Source organism: Takifugu flavidus, chromosome 18 (assembly GCF_003711565.1).
Source record: "Takifugu flavidus isolate HTHZ2018 chromosome 18, ASM371156v2, whole genome shotgun sequence".
NCBI lineage: Eukaryota > Metazoa > Chordata > Actinopteri > Tetraodontiformes > Tetraodontidae > Takifugu > Takifugu flavidus.
In genome coordinates, this window is record NC_079537.1 from 444,847 (window position 1) to 472,324 (window position 27,478).

Consider the following 27,478-nt stretch of genomic DNA (forward strand, 5'->3'; position numbering starts at 1 on the left):
GGATGTTCTTCCTACGGCAGCTGAGGAAGCTCAAACTGCCTCCCAGGATGTTGGCGCAGTTTTATACGGCCATCATCGAGTCCATCCTCACCTCCTCCATCACCGTGTGGTATGCTGGCGCCACCGTCAGGGACAGACTGAGGCTGCAGTGCGTCGTGCGCGCTGCCGAGAAAGTGATCGGCTGCAGGCTTCCATCCATCCAGGACCTGTATATCTCCAGGACCCGGAGGCGTGCAGGTCGGATCACGGCCGACCCTTCCCACCCTGGTCACGGACTGTTTCCCCCCCTCCCCTCAGGCAGGAGACTACGGTCCATTCGGACCAAAACCTCCCGCTACACGAACAGCTTCTTCCCCTCTGCCATCAGGCTGCTGAACACCAAGTGACTTATCACTTAAGCACCATGTACAGCAGCCAGTCGGACTCATGAACAATACACTGCTTTTGCATTGACCTGCACTGTGGACTTCTAACCTTAACTTAACTGCTGCTCTTGCACATTATAGGAATACACATTACCTATTCCTTACTATTTATATATATATATGTCTTATTTTATTTATCTTATTCTAGTGTTTATTGTCTTCTCTATGTTGAATGTTGCAGCGTCACACCGAGACAAATTCCTAGCTTGTGTAATACTGTGTACTACATGAACAATGGCAATAAATCAATCTAAAATCTAAATCTAAATCTAGTTATTCTTGATTCTCTCATCACATAAGAGATAGGACTGGAAGTGAGGTTTGGACCAGCAATGTAACAGCCCATGGTCCAATGTCGGCCACATCAAGTGGAGTGGGAAAAGGATTATTTTGCTGTCAAACAAATGCAAGTCACTTAATGTCAAATGGTCCTAGTTATATATGTATATATAATGGGTACAATTAAAACACATTGTGAAATTGATGCTCTCTTCATGACAAGGTCAGAACAAAACTTCAACTGCATCTTGATTGATGATTAATGGATTTTCAAATATGCTGATGTGGTAGATCTGAAACTTTAACCGGCATTGGCACGTTGGAAGTTTCATTGAGGTATTTACTGGGTATGAAAAGAGTAATGGCTTTTAAATTTGTTGAATTTACAATTCTCAGATAGAAGACTGCAGAGCCCTTGCAGAGAACAGCCCAAATCCATCCCAAATCCTAAACAGGAACATTTAAAACCGAGTAGACGACACACTAATCTGCATGTGCGTGTGAACCACAGCGAGGTGCCACATGCAGGAGTGGTTCCCTGCCCCAGACTGCTGCCGTTCCCGCTCAACTCCCGCCGGCAGCGCGCTGAGCTCAGGTGGATCCGGTCCGGCCGAGGCCGCAGCCAGCGACGCGACTCCCGACGAGCGCAGACAGAACGAGGCAGACACAACCCGCAAAGACGCGTTCCGGTTGCAGCCAATTTACCATTCTTTTTGATGGAGAAGGCGTTTTAGCTAATAGGGTTTTCTCTAGGGCTACACTAGGAATTATCTTTCCCCTCTTTTTTGGTTTTATTTTTTCGCATTCGTGCACGGCCGCTATGGCAGCGGACTTCACATCCGGGCTACGATGCCTTGACTCCATTATCGTCTAAAAACTGGCGGAGAGGCTGAAGGATCTCGTATAAAGGTTTTTTCCCACAGTCGCTGACACATTTCTGTTTAGTACAGTAAAGGCTGGAACCAAGAGGAGATGTCCAACCAAGGAGTTCGGAGGAATGGCCCTGTGAAGTTGCGGTTAACAGGTTCGATTGCCATGATTTTTAAATCCCTATATGCATCTCTCCCTACTCTAGCTAGAAAGGCTCGGTGTATTTGCTGGGTTTGCAAGGAGCGGACTTAACACTCATTGAGACCAGTGCTTTTGGTGTGACTACAATTCCCAGCATTTAAATTCCCAGTGAGCTTCCATGTTTACATGGCTTGAAATATGCTCGACTTTGATGGCTGTGGTGCGGAGCCAACACCAGCCCGACCCAGAGCCCCGGTGCTGTAGCTAGCGGCTGCGCCGCATGATGATGAATGGGTCGGTTAACGTTTCAAACCTACCAGACATTTAGGAATTGGCCGCGAGTCTTTACGACGATTTACAATAGCCTTTGATTACAAACTGCAATTTCTCAGTTTTACGAGCCGAATTGTTCCAATCTATGTTGGCTAGCTAATGTTAGCCGAGTTAAACAACTCTTCTTTGAGCTCAAATCACACTAGAACAAGATTCCGTCCAGTTTCCTGACGTCTCATTTGGTCTTAAAGTTCTTGAACTGATCCTGACAGGGAGGGTCATCATCTGTCTGCTACAATCGCGATTAAGTGGTGTCTGGAACAATCAGTAGCCCATAATCGACCAAGCTACTCTTCCGGATGGAGGTTTTACCACAGTTTGTCTCACGACACAATTATTAGTAGGTTTTGACTTGCTGATTGCTGCGCAGTTATCAAAATAAGTTCTCAAAGTTGTGTGTTATATGGTGAAACATGTTAATCTTTGCAATTATTCGACACCAGAGTCAGTGTAACCTAGAGTTGGAGCAATGTAAGTTCTGTTTTTGGTGCGCAAAGCACAGCAACAATTAAACTAACAATAATAGCTGTTGGGAAAGTGGCATGTTGCTTAAAAATGCATGTTGAAAATGTGCCAGTTGCAGCTGAAAGGAAGCAATAGTAAGCACTTGTGAGGGAAGGATGGCCCTGAGCACATGTTCAGAAATGTTGCTGGACACCATCTCAGACATGAACCTGTGCCAATGACATCACCCAGTGAAATGTCTTTGCTCATTCAGGAACTGGAAAACAAGTGTGTCTTCATGATTTCCAGGAAACATTTTCCAGTACTTCTAGTAATCACCTCTTTCCAAATTACATAATATTGCTGCATGTCATCCAAGTAGTCAAATATGTATGATAGTTGAGTTCAGTGCTTTCCATATAGGTTAGAACCAGGGATGCTTCTACACCTTCATTACACTTCTATTGTCATTGTACAGCTGAGTGTAGATCATTAGCTCATTACATGTATGCTTATGAGCCTTGACATTATTATGCTAAATGTTTTGACTTTTAGATGATTAATTTGTTTGTAGTCCAGTCATAAATCAATACATTTTAATCAGGCCATGGTTATTTGTGCTGAATGCACCCCCGTCAGTTTAAACCAGATGTTGTAGATGTTTGCCAGCTATAAACCTGTGAAGCAATGGCAACCAAGCTGCTAAAATAAACACTTGAGTGAGAACTGCACCTTTACTTCATGGAAGAGTTTCCTTTATTCCCTACAGCTCAAATGATTAGGCTCATAAAATGCAGTACAGGCAAGATTCACAACGTTATTCATGATTCGTTCTGAAGCGATCCCAGCGACAAAGCTGCCTCAAGGCCTCACAATCTGCCTTACAATAAGATCAAGCAAATGTTAACACGGTGCCGCGTCACCTGACTTAAACTTTTCTTGATCTGTAAGTTACATTCAAATTCCGGATCTTTACGTCCTTATAGCTTCTCTGTTGAGCACAGGTTTAACTTATGGCAGTTCTTTAACTAACGAAGAGGCCTATTTCCATAAGATTCCCTACAGTACTCTTATTTTGTTCCGACTTCTGCTTCTTTGTTATTTTTCCTTTCCAATTCTCTCTGCAGTCTTTAAACTGGGGATGCCAAATGAAGAGGAATCAGGTACAGTTGGCTACCAATGAGCCTGTGGCAGCACAGGATCTCAAGGCCAAGTCTATTTTAATGAGGGTTTGAACGTTTACACATTTATGTGGGCTCAGAATCATTTTTGAGTGGCTGCATGGAGATTAGGCTCATATGTTGTTCATGCAGGATCCATCGTAATATAGAGTGACTGTCCATGTGGTCAATCTTTGAAGTTACTAGCCCCATTTTGGACACGCATTTAAGTAATGTTTCATCATTCTGCTTTAGTGAAATGAGCAGAACTTACACCCAAAAGGGAAACAATCATTTAAAGCATTCAACCTGTCTGCTTAAAACTGTAGAATTTGTATTAACTTGTTTATTAATAAATAAACAGGGTATTCCTGGATATTCTATTGGTTTAGCTGTTTTTACTTGGTATGATTGCTTTTTTTCTCACTGAACAAAGCCTGACTGTCAGTGGGGGAAAAAAAGAAGCTATTTCTCAGAAGGATGACCTGCCAGGGCTTTGATTATTGTCCGGAATGATCAAAATATTAAAGCAGTAATGATGGAGCTGAGTGGTCTTGTTTGATGGTTTTACCTGCGATTGACAGGGCCTCATGGGTTCAGCTCTTAGTTAACATCATGTATTTAGTGCCTGCATTGGGATTCTCTTGAGCCTCAGATTTTGGCAGCAGGCTGCAGACATCTTTCTAGGATGCTCCTTGATGGTTTGAGTCCTCTCCAGTCCTCTGAAGAGAGAAGAGGACAGATTTATAGTTTCACACCAGATCACATTACAGATTAACAAAAGCAGTCGGTAGATTCCTTAGAAAGTGTATTCATGTTTAGAAACTTCAGCTTGCCAATTACTCTTACAAACATAATTTTTTTTACAGGCAAAGCCCCCCATGTACTAATTTACATTCTTCAAAATGCACATATCAAGTGTGAAAGCTGTGGTCATGTTTCTGTGAGTAAAAAAGTGACACAATGGCACATGTCGTGTAGATGTGTGATTGTACATGACTGACAACACATGAATCAATGTGCTTATGGCATACCAGCAAGTCACTAATGATATCAGCTTAAGAATCATTTTTCAGTATTTAAGGAAGGTAGTTACTACTCACAAACCATCACACATCATTGAGCCAGAGGCTTTTGCACATAAAGGGAAAATATTCCAATTAAGTGTGTAGTGAACTAATCATCCATAAGTTAAAGGATGCTAAAGCTGGGGTTGAATAACACTGCACATCCATATGTGATAAGAGGCAGATTCTCTTCATTTTAATGTCATTGTTAAACCTACTTAAAAAAGTAATACAAATATGGATCACTAAGTATTTTTGGTTATTAATACATTTTTGTCATTTGGAGGTACCTTTCATCCACCAGTGACATCTACAAGTCTGGTATTTCAGGGTGCGTTCTGTCAGATGTTGCACTCTTTTGCTGAAATGAACCATTACTCTTAATTGTTTAGTGACATAAAGCCTCAATTGTTCAAATGAGAAACCCAGTTCTAGCTAGACAAGAACTACAAACCTGGTCCCACCATTATAATCAGCGGAAATCCAAAATCATATTCATTTCTTTAATTTAAACAAAAGGTTCTACAGCAGTGTGCAGAAGATAGCAACCTTTTTCTGATGCTTGTACACCAGGGTGTTTTAATTAGTAAGATTAATATATTCACAGCTAATCAACCTAGATTGATGAGTACTCAAGGTGCTATTGATTATATCTTTAATAGAAAGCTAATGTTTAAAAAAAAAAAAAAGTCATGGCAAAAACAAGCATATGTACAAATTAATGTAATGTATCCATTTGGAAATGCATCGGCAAGATTTCACCAATAGTTGATCTCAGTCCCTGTTGTGACACGTTTCAAGGAGACAAGGAGCATGTTATTGAATTCCTCTCTACCCTCTTTCCCTTTCTGTTTTCCTCTCAGTGTAAAAAGTTGCACATGGACATTGGTGCATTTTTTCCTTCCTAATGTTCTGAAACTTGGAAATTGTTCTATTTAGGAGCAGTGGAAGATTTTCCGTGGAGTTAAAAAGTTCCAATATCCTTTTGCCAATGATGACTCAAAAAGCTTTATGTCACCAGAACGAGTCTTATCAGTTTTTCTTATTACATAATAGAACTTTCTGCTAACATAAAAATTTCCATGAAGAGGATATTTCTCAGTGATTTTTCCCAGCATTCCAAAGCACGAGTCCATGTTTAAATGTAATCTGAGAAGCTGGACGTGTACGTATGTATACCTGTACGTGTGCTCAGTGGATGAAGACTCCTCAACACACGTGTGACTGATGGCATGGTTAGCGAGGTCAGAATAATAGCAGACTGCGTCCACATTCCTGTTTCTTTACTTATTTCTGCATCCAGTGGGATGGTTGACTGAATGTAAATAGTTTTTCCTGAGTCTATGGGTTCTTTTTTGCTTTTTTTTGTGTATGAGGGCAACAATTAAAAAGACTGTGTATATTCCTCTCTAGATTCCCAGTTTTATCATGTCTCAACTGCTTCCATGGTGATGCCACATCCCCCTAAGTGTCACATGACCCTTCCCATTCCCAGGTGTTTGGCTTGCATCTGGTGGACTTCATTGATTCCCGTGCACAGTAGAGCTCTTTGTGTGGTAGCCTGTGAGAAAGAAGGCCCATCCTCTCAGCCCACAGGTGGACCTTTATCTTGATTTCAAAGTCTCTGTGTGGTCGTTGCCATTTGGATACACGGATATTGGAATATTTAGATTAATTTTGAATTCCATTTGATTGACTGTTGACAGTGAGCACTTTTGAAGAGGCCTCCTGTTTGGGCTTTTTTACTTTTTAGATATCACATAAACACACTTTATATCTAATCACACTAGTTACGACACCAGTAACTGGCCTACATATTGAGGTGTCTTAAACAGAACCCTAGATTAGTGTCTTTGCTTTATTAAATTTGTGTGACTGAATGTCCCTTCTGATTCTAAAAAGGCACTATAAATACAGTCCGTTTACAGATGACTGTGAATCACAATGTTGCCAATCTCCTCAGGTCAAGAGTTCATTTAATATATTATTTAAATAGTAAGTAGGAAATTTTGACTTTTATTAATCTCTGTATTGCTTTTTAAAATACCATTTCAAAAGTGTTTGCATTGTTTTATGCATTAATAGTGTTGCACATTAAGTATTTGTGCTAATGAAAAATGTTTGACAGCATCTCTGGTGCATCACTGCAGACTACAGTCGACCTTTCTCAAGTGGTGTGCCTGGAATGAGACACAGGCAACACAGAGAATCCTTTCTCTGCTCTGCCTCCATGCTCAATGCCTATGCGCTAGGATTTGAAACAGGTCAAGGTCCACAGGAGGCAGGCTGGGCAGTTTTATGGCTGAAGATGCTTAGTAACTGGCAAAAGCGACCAAAATATTTTAATTACCGGTATTTAAATTCATGCAATGTAAGAGCCCTCATATTAGCTGGGGTTGGTTATTTTGCCATAACTGCAAATGGCATTTTACCATAGTAGCTGTTTCTGTCTCAATATTTATACTAAATTAGATTAGATCTTCATACTTAGTGAAAACAATGTGACCAAGACATCAGCAACATACTGATAATGACTCTGTTTATTAACTTCAACCTGCTACAAATGGCTTGACATTATACAAGGCAGGAGTGTGCTAGAGCAACAGAATCATTTATATACTGAATTTTTATATCTAAATATCTATATTTATCCACCTAACCTTTTTTTCAGAATGTAGTATAGCTTAATGTTCCTGCTCCAATCAAACAAACGTTTAAATCAAGCAATAAAGCTGAACAAAACATATGGTGCCGCCATATATTTTGTTCAGCTTTTGTATTGGCAGAGATATTTAAATGGTTAGGTGAGATTTGGGTGATTTTGTCTGTCGCAAAATGTCTCTGGTTGTTTTAGGTCATTGTGTCCAGTCACAAATGACTTAGGAGTGTAAAAGAGTGCCAGAGGGTCATTAGAAACATAAAATCAAGGATCACAGATTTGAAAGACCAGGATATCTTTATATTGCTGGCCCCTTTTTACCTCTTCCAATGATTCTGTCTGAAGCTAGTGTTTGTGCTACCCAATGAAAGTATTCTGAAGGGCATTGAGCATAGTTGTGGAGACACTCGTCATAGGATGTTGAATCACAGGCACATATAACATTATAGCTGATCTAAAGATTAACGTAAAACATGAAATCTCTGGACAAGAATAATGTGAAGTTTACTCATATATTTACAGAATGATCCATTCAGAAATAAGTGGAATAATGTTTCCTATCTCTAATGGTGTAGTTCTTGGATTTTCCTTCCCAAAGTCCATATTATTTCATCAACTATGATCCCCCTCTGTGGTTCATATTCTTGTGTTTCATTTTCTCAGAACAACTATTGAACTATTTATTTTTAAAATTTTAAAAAATATTCCTTATTCCTTATATAAACCAGAAAGTCCGTGTCTCCTTGTTGAAGTGAGCCACCTAAATAAATCAATAATTTATTGAGATAAACTAGTCTATCCAAGTTTCCCTTCACGGCCAGCACATCCTCCTCACTGCTTCCTGGTTAGGTCTTCCTGTGAAGACCTTCCGTCTTTTATTTAATGTTTAGCTGAACTTATTTGTCTTGAAGCTTTTTTTTTTGTAAATTGCAATGTAATGCATTATTTCAGTGTATATATAAGGCTCCAGAGAAAGCCAGGTATCCCATTATTGTGATTTGCATTATCAAAATAGACATGGCATAGTTATCTCTGTATTATGGGGCACAGAAAAGGTCTGGATGGAAGAAAAGTCTTTTAAACACATATTTTATGTTATTAGGTGTTGTAATGCAGTGACTTATCAGACTAGAAGCCAGAACATATCAATAATGATATGATTTATGCACAAAAGCAGTATTTCATGCAGTATAACTTTAAACCATCAGTAAATTACATAAATTACTTGGCAGATATTGCTGGTGTCTTCTGTCACTCTGTAAATATTGTGTGAATATTGTAAGAATGGTCTTGTGCGTTTAGCTCAAACCTTTATATTTCTTCTCTGCAGTACTTTGTGCCAAAAACCTAGCGAAGAAAGACTTCTTTCGTAAGTATCTTCTGGTCACATCAGTGTAAAATTGCTTATAAAATGTACCCTTTCTTTATTCAAGTGTAATTTCCAACATGCTATCTTAACAAGACTCTTTGACTAAGATTTTCTATGTAATTATTTTAGGATATTTTCACAAAATGCATACAGTATTCTGTCCACTGTAATCAACATATAACTTCCTCTCATATTAACTGTTTGGGTGTGTTTGGGTCGGACTGTCATGGTGAGTGAGCATGTTAAAGGCTTTTGCTCACTCAGGTGGTTTCTGTGGTACCCATTCCTGCAATTCCGATGCCCAGGAACTGAGCAAACATTCACGGAGGGAATTAGTTCTGGTTTGTGTCTGTGTGAGTGACTGAGTATATGAGTGATAAATTCTGCTCGTTACACTTCAGGTATAGGTTGGAGTAACTCTAAGTTTAAAAAAAAGGATTTAAGTCTCAAACATGTAAAAATCATTTTTTTAAATAATCAAAAAATCTATTCACTTAATGTTTTATTTTTCCATCTTGTTTCCTTACAGTTATCTAAAGTTGGGTGCTTTTTCTCCTCTCTCAGGCCTCCCAGACCCATTTGCCAAGGTTGTTGTGGATGGTTCAGGGCAATGCCACTCTACAGACACTGTGAGGAACACACTTGACCCTAAGTGGAATCAACACTATGACCTGTGAGTCTCAGACACTTTTTGAATTCTCATTTAACTTTGACATGTGTGTGTCTGTTTTCCCACCTTACTAATTAAAAGCAGCAGGTTAATTCCCTGCTTGGAATGTTAGAATTCCTTGAAATGTCATGTCCTTCTCTTTTAATTTTAGTACCGGTAAGCACATTCACAAGTCTCAGGTTGTGCAGGTGGTATGGCCTAAACTTTAACACTAAGCAGCCATTGCAACTCTTATTTGGCGAACCTGGAATGACATCATGCTTCTGCACCAGCAAAGAGTCTAAACATATCTCTGTGTGTTATTTCAAGAAAAAGAAAAAGGAGGGGTATTTTTTCCCCTTCCACGGACTCCAACACGTGTTGTCAAGCAACCTGGAAAAAAGGATGTAGACAGGGTCGCGTGAGTGAAAATGTGAGAGTGAAAGTTTCCAGTGTCCATCTCTGTGTTTATCCAACCCGTGTACATAGTAGCACAGGAAGCACATGCCTCCGTTTGTTTAGTTTCTCATAATACAGAGTCCTTCGTCTGTGTGGCTGCTAAGTTGTCCAAAAAAAGTCACTTTCTTGCTGTTTTCATAGAGTCCTCATTGCACTGATTGCGATGAGGAAGCTGTAGAACTTATTAGCGTTTGAATTGACTGACGCTCTATAAATGATCACTGTCTTTTTTCCATTTCATATATTTGCTTATATGAATATCGACTTTGGCACTTTCTACAGCCTTTCAGGCATTGGTCAGCAGCATTGTTAGACAATGTGGTCACCATGCCAAGGATCTATCTGGCTGCATATTTTTTGGAACCAATCAACTACTAAGTCCAGGTCATGTGTGGAATATATACTATATACTTATATATATATATACTATATATACTATACTACTATATATACTATTAGATATTCTAAATATAACCTAATGATATTAAAACAAGCGTTATAGAGCCATTAATGTGAGTATGGTTCACAATAACAAAATGCAAATTGATGAGGTCACTATATTTGCACAGATACCACCTGACTATACATATAGAAAATCTTGAGGAATTGATGTATGGTGCTAGAGTGGGCTTGGTGTTTTTAAAATTATGACTTAATAAAGGGAATAACCACCCTTCTGAAGTTATATAAGACAAGGAGTCAAAATAAACCCCAGGTCTTATGGTTCATTAACTTTCTGTTTCATCCCATATTGTTTTTGCACTAATTTGAAATTTGAACCCTGTGACAACAGTCTGCCCAAAAACCTAGCAAGAACAACCAGCAATGGAAATGTAAGGCAAAAACAAGATTTAGATTGTTTGATATTGCATATTACTGCTATTAAACATCTCATCTTTAATAAGAATTTTCATTATGGTGAAGATGATCCAAATAATTGGGGTTTGCTTGTGAATTTTTTCCACCTTCCTGTCTGTCTGAGAGAGTAACTCATTCCCATTGTTCCCCAGAGAGTCTCTTGGCATTGATTCAAAATATCCAGACATCTTACTCACAGCCCCATTGTTTCCTGCCATATTCTTTGTAGGAATCAGCATGATAATACAGCGGGATTCATGAGATAGAGAAGCAATATTTAATTTCTTTCTAAATATGAACCATACATAGTCCATAATTGTAAACATATGGATTTTATGATAGGTGAAATAAGAGAACAGTAATTCTACAGAATGGAAACAGCAAAGTGCATGCCGGTATCAGCAAAATCAAAACTAGTTCATCACAAAAGTATTGATATTTTCTTTAAATTTTTAACTTTGAAAGGGTCTCTAAGGTTTTCTAAGCTTTCTATATGTTGCCTCTGCTTCTCTCTTCCTTCCTCAGATATATAGGGAAATCTGACTCCATCACTATCAGTGTTTGGAACCACAAGAAGATTCACAAGAAACAGGGAGCTGGGTTCCTTGGCTGTGTTCGCCTCCTGTCAAATGCTATCAACCGCCTTAAAGACACAGGCTGTAAGTGTTACAGTTCAAATGTATGAACCTGCACTTTTCACAGAAAAAAAGCTTTTGCACGTCAAAGGTAATGTGTAGAGAGTTTGAACAGTGTTAGGACTACTATTAATCAAATAGGTGCCCACTTTGTTTATGGTCAGTAAGGTATATGAATAAGATGTTTCAGTTCAAATTCAGTTCAAAGAATCATACATTTTCATCAAATATTCTCATTAATATCTTCCAATGAAATCTACTGGCTGGGGTTAACATTTATATTACATCCTACTTTCCTTTTTGCATGACCTGCCAAGTGAAATCTTTTATTAAACATACAGTAGTGTTGTTGGGTTGTGATAACTGGCATTGTTATATAGTATATGATACAGATATGTCAATAATCCCCCCTCACACCCACACAGTGAGGGAATACCAAGTCCCTATTCCTGCCTCTTGATCTGGAAAACTGGTCATTTTATACAGAACTGCATAATGTGCTGAACTTTAAAGGTAATCTTAGATTTGTTGTGGCTTGTCTCCCTCACCAGTCAGTTGTTATTGTGTGTGTGTGCGTGTGTGCGCGTGCGCGCGTGCGTGCGTATTTAAATGTACAAAAGCACTTGTAAGTAGTGCTGTGATAAGTTTTCTCTGAGGTTACGGCCTCATCCAGCTTTAAAATGCTTTGACTGTGGTCTGTTTTGGTCCCGCTCATTCTAGACAGAAATCCTGGGCTGATCTGCATGATATCCAGACAACAGAGAAGATAATGGCATTTTTTTATGTCTGCGGGCAACTTGGACTGTTTTTGTCTGTTCTTTTTACTCCATTGCCGTGTCTCGTTCGCTCTCATGGTTACATTTCACAGACTAAGCAGATCAGAATGTGCTACGTTTGGCAGTCCATGCTAAGACTGTCCAATAGTCCATGATTTGTGTTGAAAATGGTTTGACCTCTGTATTTAAGCAAAAAAATTATAGGTTATAACCAAAAGCTGTTTTAAAAAAAACATAGAATATAGAATTTGTTCTGTGGTTTATTATAGAAACATTCTGAACTAAATCAGTTTAATTTTACTTAATGTTTTTGACACGTTTTAGATCATTTAAAGTCACCAGCATCTATGACAGTTCATAGACCTGTCTTCACAGCTGTGGAAGTGCCCTTGTAAATGTGTGAATGCGCATGTTGCTTTGAAACTTGTAAAACTGGTTAAAGTTAAATAAATCCACATAAGTACATAAGGAGTACTTCCAAATTTTACAATGATTCCAAAAGACGCCCCCAATAATTTTGCTATATGACTGGAATTAAATGTAAAATAATGAATATATTATTCCCTGTTTTGTAATTCTGTCTCTCCCTTTCCACAGATCAGAGACTAGACTTGAACAAGCTAAGCCCCAATGACAGTGATACAGTTAGAGGCCAAATAGTGGGTGAGTGCTGGTGAACGGGTCCTGGGATTCACATGCAATGTCTTTCCCACTTTTGCGTTGTCATGGTACTGAAAAGTTATTATTGATATAAAAGAATGTTTACCAAACTGGAAAATTAGGTAGGGGCTTACAGTTAATATTTTCTTTTGATGACACATACTCATGTATAAGAAAGAATTTTATTCAGTAAATGCATCACTCTTGATTCAAAAATTCAAATGGTTCTTTTAGCTTCACAGGCCATTGCATTGGTATAAGAATTCAAACACTTTGCTTGAGCTTTTCACTTGGGGGAAATTGAATTTGGATTGTTTTACACTCTTGATTCGAGTCCACCTCAGCTAAATTCAATTGCTTGTGGCACAGTGACCTCTGTCTGACTGAAATGGCCACTGGCCATCTGACCAGACGGAACAATTAAGCGAAAGGGATCTTGGTAAGAGATGCAAACAAAAGCCCAATAAGCACTCCGACTGAGCTTTAGAGATCCTGTCAGCACAAGGGGATAAGAATGTCAGCTGTCTCTGAGGGAATCTGGGCTTTATGGCAGAGTGGCTAGAGAGAGGCCTTTCCTCATTAAAAGACACTTAAATAACTATCAAATATCTCTGGAGAGGCCTGAAAATACACCTGTCCATCAACGTGTCCCATCCAGCCTGATAGGTCGTAGGAGGATCTGGAGAACTGCAGAATATCTCTATATCATTTATTCTCAAGACGACAGAGAGGAAGCAGTAATTCTTCTAAAGCTTTGTCAGAATATGTATGCCAATTCAGTATTTCTTTTTTTTTTTTTTTTTTTTTTAAAGAATACATTTGCAAAAAACATTATGTTATCATGAGCGTAGATCAGAGAATATTTGTTTTGGGGGGGTTTTTGGCATAAGGCTCCAACATAGCATTAAAACTCTGAACATTCCAAATTCACCAAAGACCAAACAAGAACTTTATGAAGCCTAATAATGATCCATGGATACTAGAAGGTGACTAAGCTTTGGAAAGGCATAGGTAAGCTGTTCTATGTTCACATGTTTGGACCCATTATATTTATCAACTTATTACAATTGTAACAATCCTAACTTTGTGAGTTTTGGTATCTTGGCTGTAACTCAGCTAAAAGGGCTCCCAATGTTAACTAAATAAAAGAAAAAAATCTATTATATTCTTAATCTTTAAGAAGTACAGTATATAATGTGAAACTGCTTCAGGACTGTAATGATTTATACTTACCATGGCCCATTTGTTGACCACCTTTATTGAGGTTTCCTCGACAGAGGATCACATTGGATCCTCTAATACACTTCTTTTATTGATATATTTTTTGTGACAGTGAGGACTAACAGGGGTATAATTTTTCTTCCTTAAAATACTTCTCTGTAAGTGTCTCTCCACATTCCCTCAAAGCATTGCAATATAGTTCCCATTTCAGCATCCACAAAATTCACCTATTCAAATCCTAGGACAGTTCTCCAAACAACAGTAATTGACTTGAATTTTTCAATTCCTTTTTCTAGACATTCTGATGCATGATGTCATCACCACAGCCAGAACTCTTGTGTGCATTGTTTGTCAGGAAATTATGAAAAAATACAATTGCGGTTGCATGTTTACCAATTTGATAGTTTCTTATTGTTTTCCTTGTTGAAATATGAAGTATCAAATGCTAACACTGTAATCTGCAGTCTACTTTATCTGGTTCATGCATGTGCCTGTTTGTTGCTTCAGTGAGTTTGCAGTCAAGGGACCGGATAGGCACAGGAGGCCCTGTGGTGGATTGCAGTCGGCTCTTTGACAATGACCTTCCAGATGGGTGGGTTTGGTTTTTTGCAAGGCCTAAATAATCAATAGGGTAATGTGACTTATGCTGTTTGCATGGAGAGTGGCTGAATCATTGCTGCTTATCTCTGACTGCGCAATGGACATTCTGTGTATGCTTCTCCTGCCAGGTGGGAGGAGAGGAGAACAGCATCTGGAAGAATACAGTACTTGAACCATATTACACGCACCACACAGTGGGACAGGCCTACAAGGTGAGACATACATAACAAAGCATTCCTAAATTAAGCATTAACCAATGTTAGGAATAACTTTAAACATCTTTGCCCGGCTCCATTTAAAATGTGCTTATATCTTTCATTTTAATCAGTGTGCACATCATTTCAGAGCCATTGATGTTATGATGTCATACATATATCTGTGGTGTTTTTTAAAACTAAATGTTTCCACTTTTATTGCCACATCTGATCAATTTTAACTCCGCTTTATACTGTCATCTTTACACACAAATGTTTATTTAAATGTAAAAGACATTCATGTAAAGAGATTTCCTTTCCCCTTAACCTCCGATTCTGCTGCCAGACCTGCATCAGAATACTCCAGTCCTGGCAGGCCTCTCAGCTGCATTGTAGATGAAAATACGCCCATTACAACCAATGGCGCCACGCCCACGACAGCATTACCAGTCACTGCCGATGACCAGCGGGCTCAGGAGAGACGGGCTCGTTCCCAGAGGCATCGTAACTACATGAGTAGAACCCACCTGCACACACCCCCAGACCTTCCAGAGGGATATGGTTAGTAAAGTTGTTTTTTGTTAGTAAAAATTAAAAGCTCCAGCATCACTCATTATCAATAAGTGTTTGGACGCTAAAGAGGTCAGAGTCTGAAAGGATTATATGTAAATTATACAACTGAACTCATTTATGCAACCATTTATGTAATGCTTTTCAAATAATCTTTAAACGCACAGACCAAATCACCCAATAACTCACAGGAGTCTACAGAGGCTTGGAATCAAGAATCATGAATAAGAACTATCGCCATCCCATATAGACTTTACACTTTAACTCTCCCAGGAGTCATTTTGAATTTATTAAAATATTTAAAAAAAATTAGCAATAACAATTCTGTTGTTCCTTTTTTCTGTCTGTTCAGAGTAGAGTTGATTACAGTGATTAATCTGCCATTAATATCATTCAGTCTACCCTGAAGACAATGGAAACCTATTCACAAGTTTTCACTTGATCCCAAATGCCATCAGTTTACCCATCCTCATCGTAAATATTGTAGATGTGCTCTGCTACACCGTCATTCTGGCAGCGTTGGGTGATGGATTCTCTACCAGGGAAATAATTCAAGCTCCAGAATGGACCTGGCTGTTTTTAATGGCTGCATTCAGCAGCCTGTGCTGTATATGGGTGCCCAATATTCCCAACGTGTTTAGATATCTTTCCCTCTTGGCTGCTGACAGATGATATAAACAACTGACTGTCTAAAGAGAATCTGCTTTTCAGAATGATGTTTTTGCCCTCCAGGTCAAATGACTGAAACCTATGAATATTATAGATCAACTGAATTTTAAGACAATCTATCTCTTTAAATGTCTGTATGCACATCCAGTCTTATAAAACAAGCACACATACTGCAGTTTAAGGTTTGTTTGCCCTGCCAAGGAAAAGATCCACTGCATAGCACATGCTAATTTTATTTTAGGTTCCATCTAAGAGTTTCCCTTGTAGTTCACAATCTCTGTCTTTCATTTGCCAAATGCTTTGCTAAATGCAAGACTGAGGTGTAAACTTTTATGTGAAACAGGTAAGGTAGTCAAATGCAGGCAAGAACAATTAAATGTTTCTTGGCAGACCACTGTCCACTAGTTCATGAAAAAGGACCATGTCAACTCAAAAGTCAGATGATCCCTCTCTTCTCTCTCTTTGCAATGTTTGTAACAACAGGTAAAAATCAGACCAAAATTTAGGGAACATTTTCTAGTACCTTGAAATTGTTATTGGAAAATTGTCTGTCTCAGTATTTACAAAACGAGCTCATATTCGTTTCATGTTTTTATCTTTCTACAGAGCAGAGGACAACACAGCAAGGTCAAGTGTATTTTCTTCATACACAGACAGGTGTAAGCACATGGCATGACCCTAGAGTACCAAGGTATGTCTATGATATGTGTTGACATTTCTATGGTAAACCAGCTGTCATTGGCATGAGAGGCATTGAACAGCTAATGTTATCATTTTACCACTTTATTTTGAGGATATTTTGAATCTGACTGTATTCTCTCCTCAGTTGGATATGGATTTGTTTTTTGTTCTGTGCGTTTATATGTGCAGTTTAATGGAACTATTTGTTTGGCTGTATAGCTGTCATGGCCATGACTATACTGACTCCTGTTCATTACAAAAAGCACAGGCGAGTGAGCATCAGAACTGGACCACTGAGAAATGAAAGAAGGTTGCCTGTTCTGATAATTCCATTTTATTATTTGTTTTTACATTACCTGAATGGCCAAGTGCATGGTCATCACTTACCTGGGGAACACATTGTACAGTACCACGATGCAAATATTGGAAGTTGTTCGAGTAAATGTGAACTTTGGGCAGTGTTCTGCCAGGAAACTTTGGGTCCTGCCATCCTTGTGGATATTTCAACATGTATCACCTCCGTAAGCAGTCAGTACATTTACATGACACTGCAAGAAGCAAATGACACTTTAACAGGAGTTAAAGCGGGTGTGTGTATACACCACAACCCCTGTACTGGCATAAGACCCTGAAAGAAAAACATCCAAGAAAGCCATCGTTGGCACACACCGCTCAAAATCACCATGGTCATGAGGGATAGCGTATTATTACCACCAAGTGTTGAAGAGGACATCTCCCTGTCAGTTGAACTTAAACAAAGAGGACAAAGAATAAATTTTGAGGAGACACCAAAGTCCAATTCTGAGCAGGTCTCTTTTGGCTGGATAATGCACCATGACACAAAGCCAAAATGGTTCAGGAATGGTTTGACAAACACAACAAGTCTGAGGTGTTGATAGTCCCCAAAGCTCAATACACTCAGGCATCTGTCAGCTTTCGTAGTCAAACGAACCCTTGCCAGGGATTTTTATGACTTGTAGGACTTGATGCATGTAGCTGTGTGTACATTGAAGTACTAATAAATATCTGTACATTTGCCCAAAACCAGTACTGCATTTATTAATATTAATAATATCTAATTTGCTTTCAAATTTACATTTCAGAGATCTTAGTAATATTAACTGTGAGGAACTAGGTCCTTTACCCCCTGGCTGGGAAATTCGGAATACAGCTACTGGAAGAGTATATTTTGTTGACCACAACAACCGGACCACACAATTTACAGACCCACGTCTCTCTGCCAATCTGCATTTAGTTTTAAAGTAAGTACTACAGCACCTTTGGGGTGGGGGGACAGGTTTTTTAGGGGGGGTTTAAATAGTTTTTCTGCCAATTTGCAGTCCAAGCACCAATGCTTCTCGGCCAGGTGTTGAAAGTCAGAATATCAGGTAAGCTCTGGGTCTTCAATTTGACCCACAACCCCCAAGAAAATGCAATAGTGTGTCAGAGTTATGATTATGTATTGTTAGAAATCAATCATAATATACTTTACACATAAATGCTCATTAGTGTAGTATTCAGGAATAATATTTGAACAAATATTGACATAAGTCTCACAATCTGACTTTTTCACAGTCGTCAGTCGCAGTCGAAGGATCAGGCCCAGCAGGCACTGGTTTCCCCCAGTCAGCTTCCAGAAGAGGGAGAATGTCTCACAGTGCCCAAATACAAGAGAGATCTAGTCCAGAAGCTAAAGATTCTCCGCCAGGAACTGTCACAGCACCAGCCTCAGGCAGGCCACTGCCGTATTGAGGTGTCCCGTGAGGAGATCTTTGAGGTGAGGAAAAATGAAAAGCTTTTTGTCTGGTTCAAGCATGGGACTAAATGGGGGCTGCATATTTTCAGTTTTAAAGGATCCTAGTCGTGAAAAATAAAAATTCTCAATAGCTGATGTGTTTGGTGTGTTGGTATTGCAGGAATCATACAGACAGGTGATGAAAATGAGACCTAAGGACTTATGGAAGAGGTTAATGGTGAAGTTCAGGGGAGAGGAGGGACTTGATTATGGAGGAGTGGCCAGGTAAGATGTCTGGAGCACACAAGGCATTTTACATTTGCCTTATTTCTATTTCCTGTAATTGCTTTTGATTTGTCATCCTGCACTTGTTTAAATTCAGAACTATCTCTTAGCGACAGGATAGCAACAACCTTGAAATGATCATCTGTTCAGTTTTAGTTTTTTCAGCTAGTCATTTTTGTCAAAACAAATAATATATTATATTGGTTATGGAATATTTCTTCACTGCAAATCATCGTTGTTCCTCGACCATCCACCATTTTTCAGACATTTGTTTTGACAATGTTTCTGTCATTTATTTAATTGACATATTTGCACTTTTTTTTTTTTGTAATAAAACAATCACCATGTTTTCATCATCCATGCAAACACGCTGACGCCTCCATGATGTTCATGAAATCCAATAACTGAAATAGTCAATTAAGGTGACGCAAAGGGTCAACTGGACTGTTGAAAAGCTTGAGGATGTTTTGTCTCTCATCTGAATGCTGCTAATAGTGTATGACAGGTCCCTCTCTGTGTAGTTCCATTTGTTGGGGGGTGTGTGGTATGTCTCCGCTGTGGGTAGATGACACAATCCCTACACAGACCTCCATAAGCAACGCAGATAGGGAAGCATAAACTAGGTTTTAGGCCTCCTCCACTGTTTGGTGGTGGTTGTTCTAGCCTGACACAGATGGCTTCTTTGACCCTCTTGCAAACCATCTGTCTTTCAGATTCAGATTCAGATCCTTTATTGTCCCACACGGGGAAATTTACAGTGCAACAACAGCAGCAAGAGCACTCAGAGAAAAATAAGATAAAATCAAATAGAACAGGATTTGGAATATACAAAGCAAAATTAGTTTGAGAAGAGCTTATTCTTGTTTGTCCCGGAAACAACCATTCACTCAAATCTTGGTTTTCTCAAAATATCACAAAATGTTTGGGGTCCAAAAATGTACATAAATCAGTACAGGGTATCAATCAATACCCTGCCTAAATTTAAGACCAATGTCCTGTTTTACCTTCTTGCACAAGATTATTTTCAAGCAATCCATTTATGTGGAACTTATGTTGAGACTTAAACCATTTCTGCAATATTAGCTTGTAATTGCCAACATGTCATCAAGTACCCTGCCTTTGCCCAAATAAAGCTGGGATAGGCTCCATCGCCCTCTCCGTGACCCCAAAAGGGATATAGTGGTCAAGAATAATAAAAGAAAAAGTAGGATTATCTCTGAGTTTATAAACAGGATGAAAATGTCTTCAAGTTGATGTGAACATTTTTGAGGCTGCGTGAAAGCTAGCAATCTTTGTTTTATAAGCATGACAATTTCTTTGGTTCGTTGGTTGTAGTTGTGATTGTGATCACTTCTTACTTTGCCTGATCTGTCTTGTACAGGGAATGGCTCTATCTGCTGTCACATGAGATGCTGAACCCATATTATGGCCTGTTCCAGTACTCGCGTGACGACATTTACACTCTGCAGATAAACCCTGACTCAGCTGTCAACCCTGTGAGTCAACCTGTTTGTTTCTCAAACATGTTCTCTAGCTCTTGAATTGCTCATTTTATTTGCTTTTCAGTCTTGTTTCTTGTTGCCTTTGGTCTCTGCAATGACACACACTGCAAAGAGAGGTTTACCTGAAGTCAATATGGGCATTTCTTTCAGCTACAGTAGTTATGATTATATAAATTATAGTACAGATAAGAATGGGAAATGGGCATCATTAATCATTTAGGATTAGAGTAATCACCTTGAGCCATTTTTAATACTGGTGTTTATACTTTTGTCTTGTTTGGCAATAATAGTGATATAATAACTTCATTTGTTTAAAACATGAACATTTTTTTCATCTTTCATACATATTAAAAAAAGATTTACTGTCTTTAACTTCCAATAGATCAGTAGTACAGGCCAAATAAGGGTCTTTCTCTGGGATCCAAGAAGCACTTGGTTTAGATCATGCACTTTATACATGCATGCAATCCTTTACGTGTTTACTGTTTTGCCTCAAATTTGACTGTTATATTGTCTGTCTGTTTGTGTGAATACTGAGGATTTTTTATCTCCCCACAGGAACATTTATCATATTTTCACTTTGTGGGACGTATAATGGGGATGGCGGTGTTCCATGGCCACTACATAGATGGTGGTTTTACCCTTCCCTTCTATAAGCAACTGCTGGGTAAATCCATCACCCTTGATGACATGGAGTCTGTGGACCCTGATCTGCACAACAGCCTTGTGTGGATTCTGTATGTACAACACATGTTTTAAAACTTTTGTATGTTTTAAGTCTGCTGATGTTTTAAATCAGTCATATCATATTTGATTTGTGGGGGATATTTTTCTCAATTAGTTTTATTTTGAATAATAACACTGGGGAACAATAAAAAAAAAAATTCTGAGTTAGTTTTTATTCTGAATTAAACTAAACTTGGCAGCTGATTCCGAAACTGCGGTCAGTTTTTTTTCTAGCACATCAAGTTTTTGCTCCACAGCTTCCCCTCCAGATACCGTAAGCCACTGGTTAGCTTTAGTAAGACTTGCCAGCTGATTACGATTGGACTCATCTTCAGCTACGTGGCAGCGTGTCTGTGCAGTCACAGTTGAGTGTGGTGAGAGGTGTGCAGCTCCCAATAGGTCAGTACTGTCAGAGTCCTATAGGGGATGCTTTGAACTACCTATAGGGGATCCTATAGGTCAAAAACTTGATGTGATAGAGAAAAACTGAGACCAGCTTTGGATTCTGCACCCAAAAATTTGTTAAATACAGCTGTCAGAGAACACAAAAATTGTGTTTCCCAGTGTAATCGGAGCGCAAACTTGTATTAGCTTATTGTTAACTACATGTTATTGTCTTTTGATTTCACACTGCAAATAAAAGATTTATAATTCGTACTAAATGTCTGCACACCCACGTCACCCATTATGTCAGAACGTTTTGTTTCCCAATTACATTGAAAAATTAATATCAATCACAATGTAGGCAATGTTGAACAGAAGTCAGTAAAAACTGCAATCTTTAAATTTTCCTGTCATTTTGTTGCATCTCACAGCAAACGCCATGGTGCGGGTGAGCTTTCCTAGCATCAGAAAATATCATTATTTAGAGGTATCAGTTAGCAGAAGGTCACAAAAGAATTTACAAGCCATTGTTTTTCATTAAAATGGAAAATCAAAACAGGATTAAAAAAAAAAAAGGCAAATACAAATCTGCTCAGTGGGACTTCTGAAGGGCCCTGCTGGGACAGAGGAGCCTGCAAGCCTTCTCTTTAACAGAAAAATGTCCGAGTCTGGGAACATTTAGTACAAACATTCAAGAAGTCTTTCAAATGCTTGTGGAGGAAACGTTTTACGGTTTGATGAGACAAGGTTGAACCTTTTTTGGCCAGAACTCCAAATGGTATGTTTGGTCCAAAAATAATGCATGTCACCTAAATACTGCCATACCCTCAGTGAAGCCTGCTGATGGCAGCGTCACACTGTAGTCGTGTCTGTCTTTCCTTCAGGTGGAACCAAACCAATTGAAGAGCTGTGAGACAGAGGATGCTCTCACAATCTTTAAAGGGCATCCTCTGAAAGGGTTCAAGGCTATGAATAATAGATTATTACGTTTTTCCCAAAAGGAGTTTAATTTTCAATATGATTACGCACATTATAGGTCAAATAAGAAGTGGAATAAGTTCTGATATGATTTCTCTTGGTCTCATTTTTCTAAAGTCTCATAAAGCTTACATTTTAACAGGGTGTGGAGACTTTTTTTTACCAGTGTTTATGTTGAAAGGTAAATAAATTGATTTAGTTGAGGGTTTTATAAATGATTTTGCATGTAACATTTGCTTTCTCCTTAGGGACAATGACATCACAGGTGTGCTGGACCACACCTTTTGTGTTGAACACAATGCTTACGGAGAGATTGTGCAGCATGAGTTGAAGCCCAATGGAAAGAGCATCCCTGTCACACAGGACACTAAGAAGGAGTATGTCCGGCTTTATGTCAACTGGCGTTTCCTGCGTGGTATTGAGGCACAGTTTCTTGCCCTGCAGAAGGGGTTCAATGAAGTCATCCCCCAACACTTGCTAAAGGCTTTTGATGAAAAGGAGCTTGAGGTAGTTGGATGATTGCATGCACTGCATCTATGACTTTCTTCCATGTATTATTTTATATACATATGCAACATGCGTCTCACATTGTCCTCTCTTCTCAACATGCAGCTTATCGTGTGTGGCTTGGGTAAAATTGACATAAACGACTGGAAGACCAACACTCGACTCAAACATTGCACACCAGACAGCAACATTGTGAAGTGGTTTTGGAAAGCTGTGGAATCGTTTGATGAGGAGCGTAGAGCCCGACTTTTGCAGTTTGTCACAGGATCGTCCAGGGTTCCACTGCAAGGCTTCAAGGCTCTCCAAGGTGATTACCAGAAAAACAGCTCTCATCTGAACAACAACTGCATGATACTTTATCCTTGAACTAGGTGTATCTTTAAAGACTCATTTTTTTCAACTCCCAATCACAGTTCGAGTCATTTGATTTTGAGTATTCGACACTTTGGCAATGCAGTCAAAGCCTATGTACAAATTTTGTGCTTAGGTCGAAAAAGGTGAAAAATTCAATACTATTGGATTGGTGACTGAAATAGCTGATATTCTAACTCTGCCACAGCCCAATATGCCTGTGAGTTACCGCTCAATGCTGCTCGCAGTTTTAATTATTATTGAAACAACAGTATTGCAGAATTACCGTATGCTGCTTGTTTCCCAGGTGGCGAATCATGTTCCTCGTGTTGCAGGTGAATGTTTCCTTCCCACCCATCGAATTCCCTATTTGGCAGCCCGTGCATGTTGCTCTGGTACTGCCTTAGTGTTCCACTTTAAAGTATTTCCAAACGGCAGACATGTGATGTTGCCAGCTTCTCATATGCACTTTCCTAGTCTATCAGTGACCAGCTCACAGCTCCGCTCACGGCCATTCACATCACCTGAACACTTATAGAAATATACATTACTAGATGCCTCATTGCCTACTTGTTGACATTGAATATGCACATTAATTCATATAAGAAATGTCTGTAGTAGGTAATCCCATTACTTCTGTTCTGGCTTTTTTTCATTGGCTACTCTTCCAGAATAGATTTAAGAATCTTCTCAAGAGATACAAAGTCCTTCAAAATCATGCTTCATCCTATCTGGAGAAGCTAATAGCACATATCATCCTAATTTAATATGTTGCTACTAAGTTTAATGGTTGGCTGAGCCTGTTGCTTACGATTTCTTCTTTAAGAAAGCTTGTAGTCAGTAATTCTGGATTCTTATTCCGCTCCCTCTCCTGGCCAGCTGTCAGCAGAAAGGTCTTTACAAACGAGACTGGTGCTGCTCGAGGTTTCTACCTGTTAAAAAGGAGTTTAACCTTGCCGCTGTTGCTTATCAATGGTCATGCTCTGGGTTTCTGTGACTGCTAAAGACTTTTTAGATTGTAACAGATGCTATATACTGGACATACTGTAAAGTTGAATTAAACTCCAGTCTATTGCTGGATTGTACCCTGATCAAAATGTATTTTTGTAGTACATGTTTGTTTTGTGATATGTTTGTCAGGGCCTGTAATTGAAAAATACAGGAGCCTGCATCTATATCCACAAGACTGGATGTCCCCTATGTTTTGATGGCTGTCATTATTTCTCCTTCTCAGGAAGGGAGTTGAATTAATCCTGAACCAAAATGTATATTTCTTAATTTTAAAGTGTTAATCAATGGGTATACAATTGCTTTCCAACATTCTGTCTTTTTAAAAACTATGAGGAAGTTATCCTGCATAGCTTTTCTCTGCTGTGGGATGTTATAGTAGAATGCGAGTACATAAGTGAAGGTGCTTTTTCAAGAAGATGTTGTCTTTACACAGGTGCTGCTGGCCCACGGCTTTTTACCATCCACCAGATTGATGCCAGCACCAACAACCTACCCAAAGCCCACACCTGGTAATTTAACTGTCGCCATTGTCAACTGGATTTAATCCATTAAACTTGTATAATCAATGTCAGGACTTAAGCTCAAGTTTGATTCTTTTAGGACTTGGTGGCAGTGTTGACATTCTACTTTTAAGTTTGTGACTAAAATGATCCACATCTCTGTTTTTCCCCAGTTTTAATCGCATCGACATTCCTCCCTACGAGCACTATGACAAACTATATGATAAGTTACTGACCGCCATTGAGGAGACGTGCGGTTTCGCTGTAGAGTGAGTCACTGATGCAAGTTGAGGCCGAGCAACAACCAGTGAAACTATGGCTTCCAATCAAATGGTTTCTGCACCCACGGGTGCCTATCAGTGCTGCAAAAATCATCAGATCATGTGATCTGACTTCCACCCCTCCTTTATCATGAAAAATATTCTTCAGCTGCTACTAAATGAAGACTATTTACTAACGTCTTGAACATTTTTTGTTCCACACTTTCTTGTCTGAAGTTTATCAAAGCATAAAAAACAGACTGCATTCCATGTAGCAAGCAGAATGTAAGGTCAGTCCTCCCTAAAAATGACACCAACTGCAAAAAGGTTTGACTTTGTCCATAAACACTAAGTCTGGATGTGTGCATGAGCCCGGCTGTTTGGTACTTGGAGAGACATCGCAGTGTGGCCCCAGTGCCAAGGCTGGGAAGATAAGGGAAAGTGAGTAGGCGACAAAGCCTGAATTCCATACAGCCCAGCAGTTTACATCCCTTTTTCCAAGCACTGCCCAACAACCTGTGCTGCATTGCCAGAAAACTACTTTCCTTTTTTTTGAACAGCATTTTTGTTTGAAAATGAACAAATGAATATCTTGAACTGTGTTATTTTTATATAACAAGGAAAACAAAAAAGCAACAATAAAATCCTATACTAGACATAATTTATTGCTGTTATTTCACAAAACCATTTTCATCATTGTGGAAAAATATATTTTTTAAATGTTTAGTGTTATTGTTCAAACTATAAACAACCAGTTGTGAAAACCAATTTATTACTTGACTGAATTTTACTCATGAATGCTGTGGGTTTTATTTCTTTTTTCATGGCCTTTCTAATGTTCAGAGAAAGGCTAGTTTTTAAGAGCAAAGGCACAAAAATAGTAATCCTGGTGCCGTATTTCCACAATTATGTTAAAAGAATTAAAGCACTGACAATGCTGAAGGTTCCTTTGAAGTCTACAAGTATTTTTTACATGGCAACGATATTTTCAATTGAACTATCATGAAACCAAACATACAATTTCAATGTTGTTCTGTCCAGATAAATACACAGTCCATAACATGTATTTTGTACTGCCCCCACGTTTTAGGTAAAACGCTTTGCATTATGTGCTGAATTCCATTAATATTGGCATCATGTATATACTACAACTTCACATGCACAATAAACTACTTGTGCACATGCCTGTTGGTGGCCAGAAAAATGACTACCGAGCTGCATTCTCAGGAGATGACATGTAGTCTGTAATATCTTTGATTGGATGCTAACAAGACACTAATTCTGATTAGCTGCCTCTTCCTGAATGTCATAGGGGTGATAAACAGACATGAAATATTTTGCTTGGAGAGAACCATTAAGGTAGCGTATTCAGTGCATTTTACTTTATGTGTTTGCAGCTGAAAGGGAATTGAATGAGATCTTACCCTGCTACAGTCCCATGTTTGAATGTTTTGGGTGTTTTTAATGCCAGTCTAGCAATCTTAATGACCGTAGACTGTTCTTAATATTTGCATACTCTACATAAAAAAAACTTTTTTTTTTAATGTGGACTAATGTGTATGAAAAGTGAAACCTCTCACAAGATGGTGCTTTTTGTATAGTAACAAGATGTGTTCTTATGTGTGCATCCAATGAGTTGTAATTTAATGAGTTTAAGTTAAGTAGAATTTAAAATGAAAATAGCGCACGCACACACACACGCAAAATAAGCTGGGTATGTTTTTAATAGGGGTGGATTTCCTGTATTTAAAAAAATCCATTTACTTTTAAAGCCTAGTGTGCAGGCCTGTAGTCAGTTTGTGCACCACAATATGACCCTGCTGCCTCCTGAGGAAGAGCTGACCTTTTTATTCAACACCTGAGAGATTCTGCCCTTTCTTTTTAAATAGCATGATCACTAGCAGGATTATTTCTCTCATAGCTGACTGATGCAATTTGTTTTATGTTAACTATCATTTTGTGATAGTTAAGAGTATTTTATTTTTGTGTGTAATTAGTTTTGATTAAACTGGTCTTTGTCGAACAACATAAGACCTTGTTCAAAGATGAGTTGTCTTGTTTTGTTTTAGTGCTAGTTTGTGTCATTAATAACTGCTAAATTTAAACATGCAACTAACTGAGCACAAAAATACCATGTAAAATGTCATTTAAAAATTAAGTACAAATTATTTACATTTAGATTTTAAGTCTTTTAATGCAGAGTGCCTCTATTCTTAGACTAAATATCGCATGTTTTAAAATGTAGCTGAAAGTCTTGCTCTCAGTCACGTCATTTAAGATCCAAACAGCTGTCACATGTCAATTCAGTATCTGAAATACAGCAGAACTTAGTTGAAGCTGTTTCTCAATAGTTCACATACCTATGAGTCTGGAAGAAAGAGGTCATTTGCATCTTCAACAATAAATGTCAGGGTTTTCCTCTTTAAGTCTTCACATCAGTGATTTGGTGATTGGTTTATTTGAACTCTACAGTATTGTGGAGTTGAAAAAGGCATAAAGACAAATATTTATCTGTCCAAA

General features: G+C 38.7%; 1 protein-coding gene across 2 annotated transcripts; it reads left to right on the forward strand.

The window, feature by feature from the left end:
• Positions 1-1,212: 1,212 nt before the first annotated feature.
• smurf2 (SMAD specific E3 ubiquitin protein ligase 2) lies at positions 1,213-27,007 on the forward strand. 2 transcript variants are annotated; one of them, XM_057014357.1, is made up of 19 exons: positions 1,215-1,728; positions 8,709-8,747; positions 9,312-9,420; positions 11,239-11,372; positions 12,722-12,787; positions 14,513-14,597; positions 14,734-14,817; positions 15,146-15,360; positions 16,645-16,729; positions 17,823-17,981; positions 18,060-18,107; positions 18,295-18,496; positions 18,636-18,739; positions 20,121-20,235; positions 20,800-20,978; positions 22,578-22,836; positions 22,942-23,143; positions 24,632-24,707; positions 24,872-27,007. In XM_057014357.1, the coding sequence occupies exons 1-19, from the start codon at positions 1,677-1,679 to the stop codon at positions 24,969-24,971; spliced, it is 2,313 nt and encodes a 770-aa protein (XP_056870337.1). In that variant the 5' UTR covers positions 1,215-1,676; the 3' UTR covers positions 24,972-27,007. The 2 variants fall into 2 exon arrangements, with proteins under 2 accessions (XP_056870338.1, XP_056870337.1); XM_057014358.1 differs by lacking the exon at positions 8,709-8,747 and having other exon boundaries at positions 1,213-1,728.
• Positions 27,008-27,478: the final 471 nt, after the last annotated feature.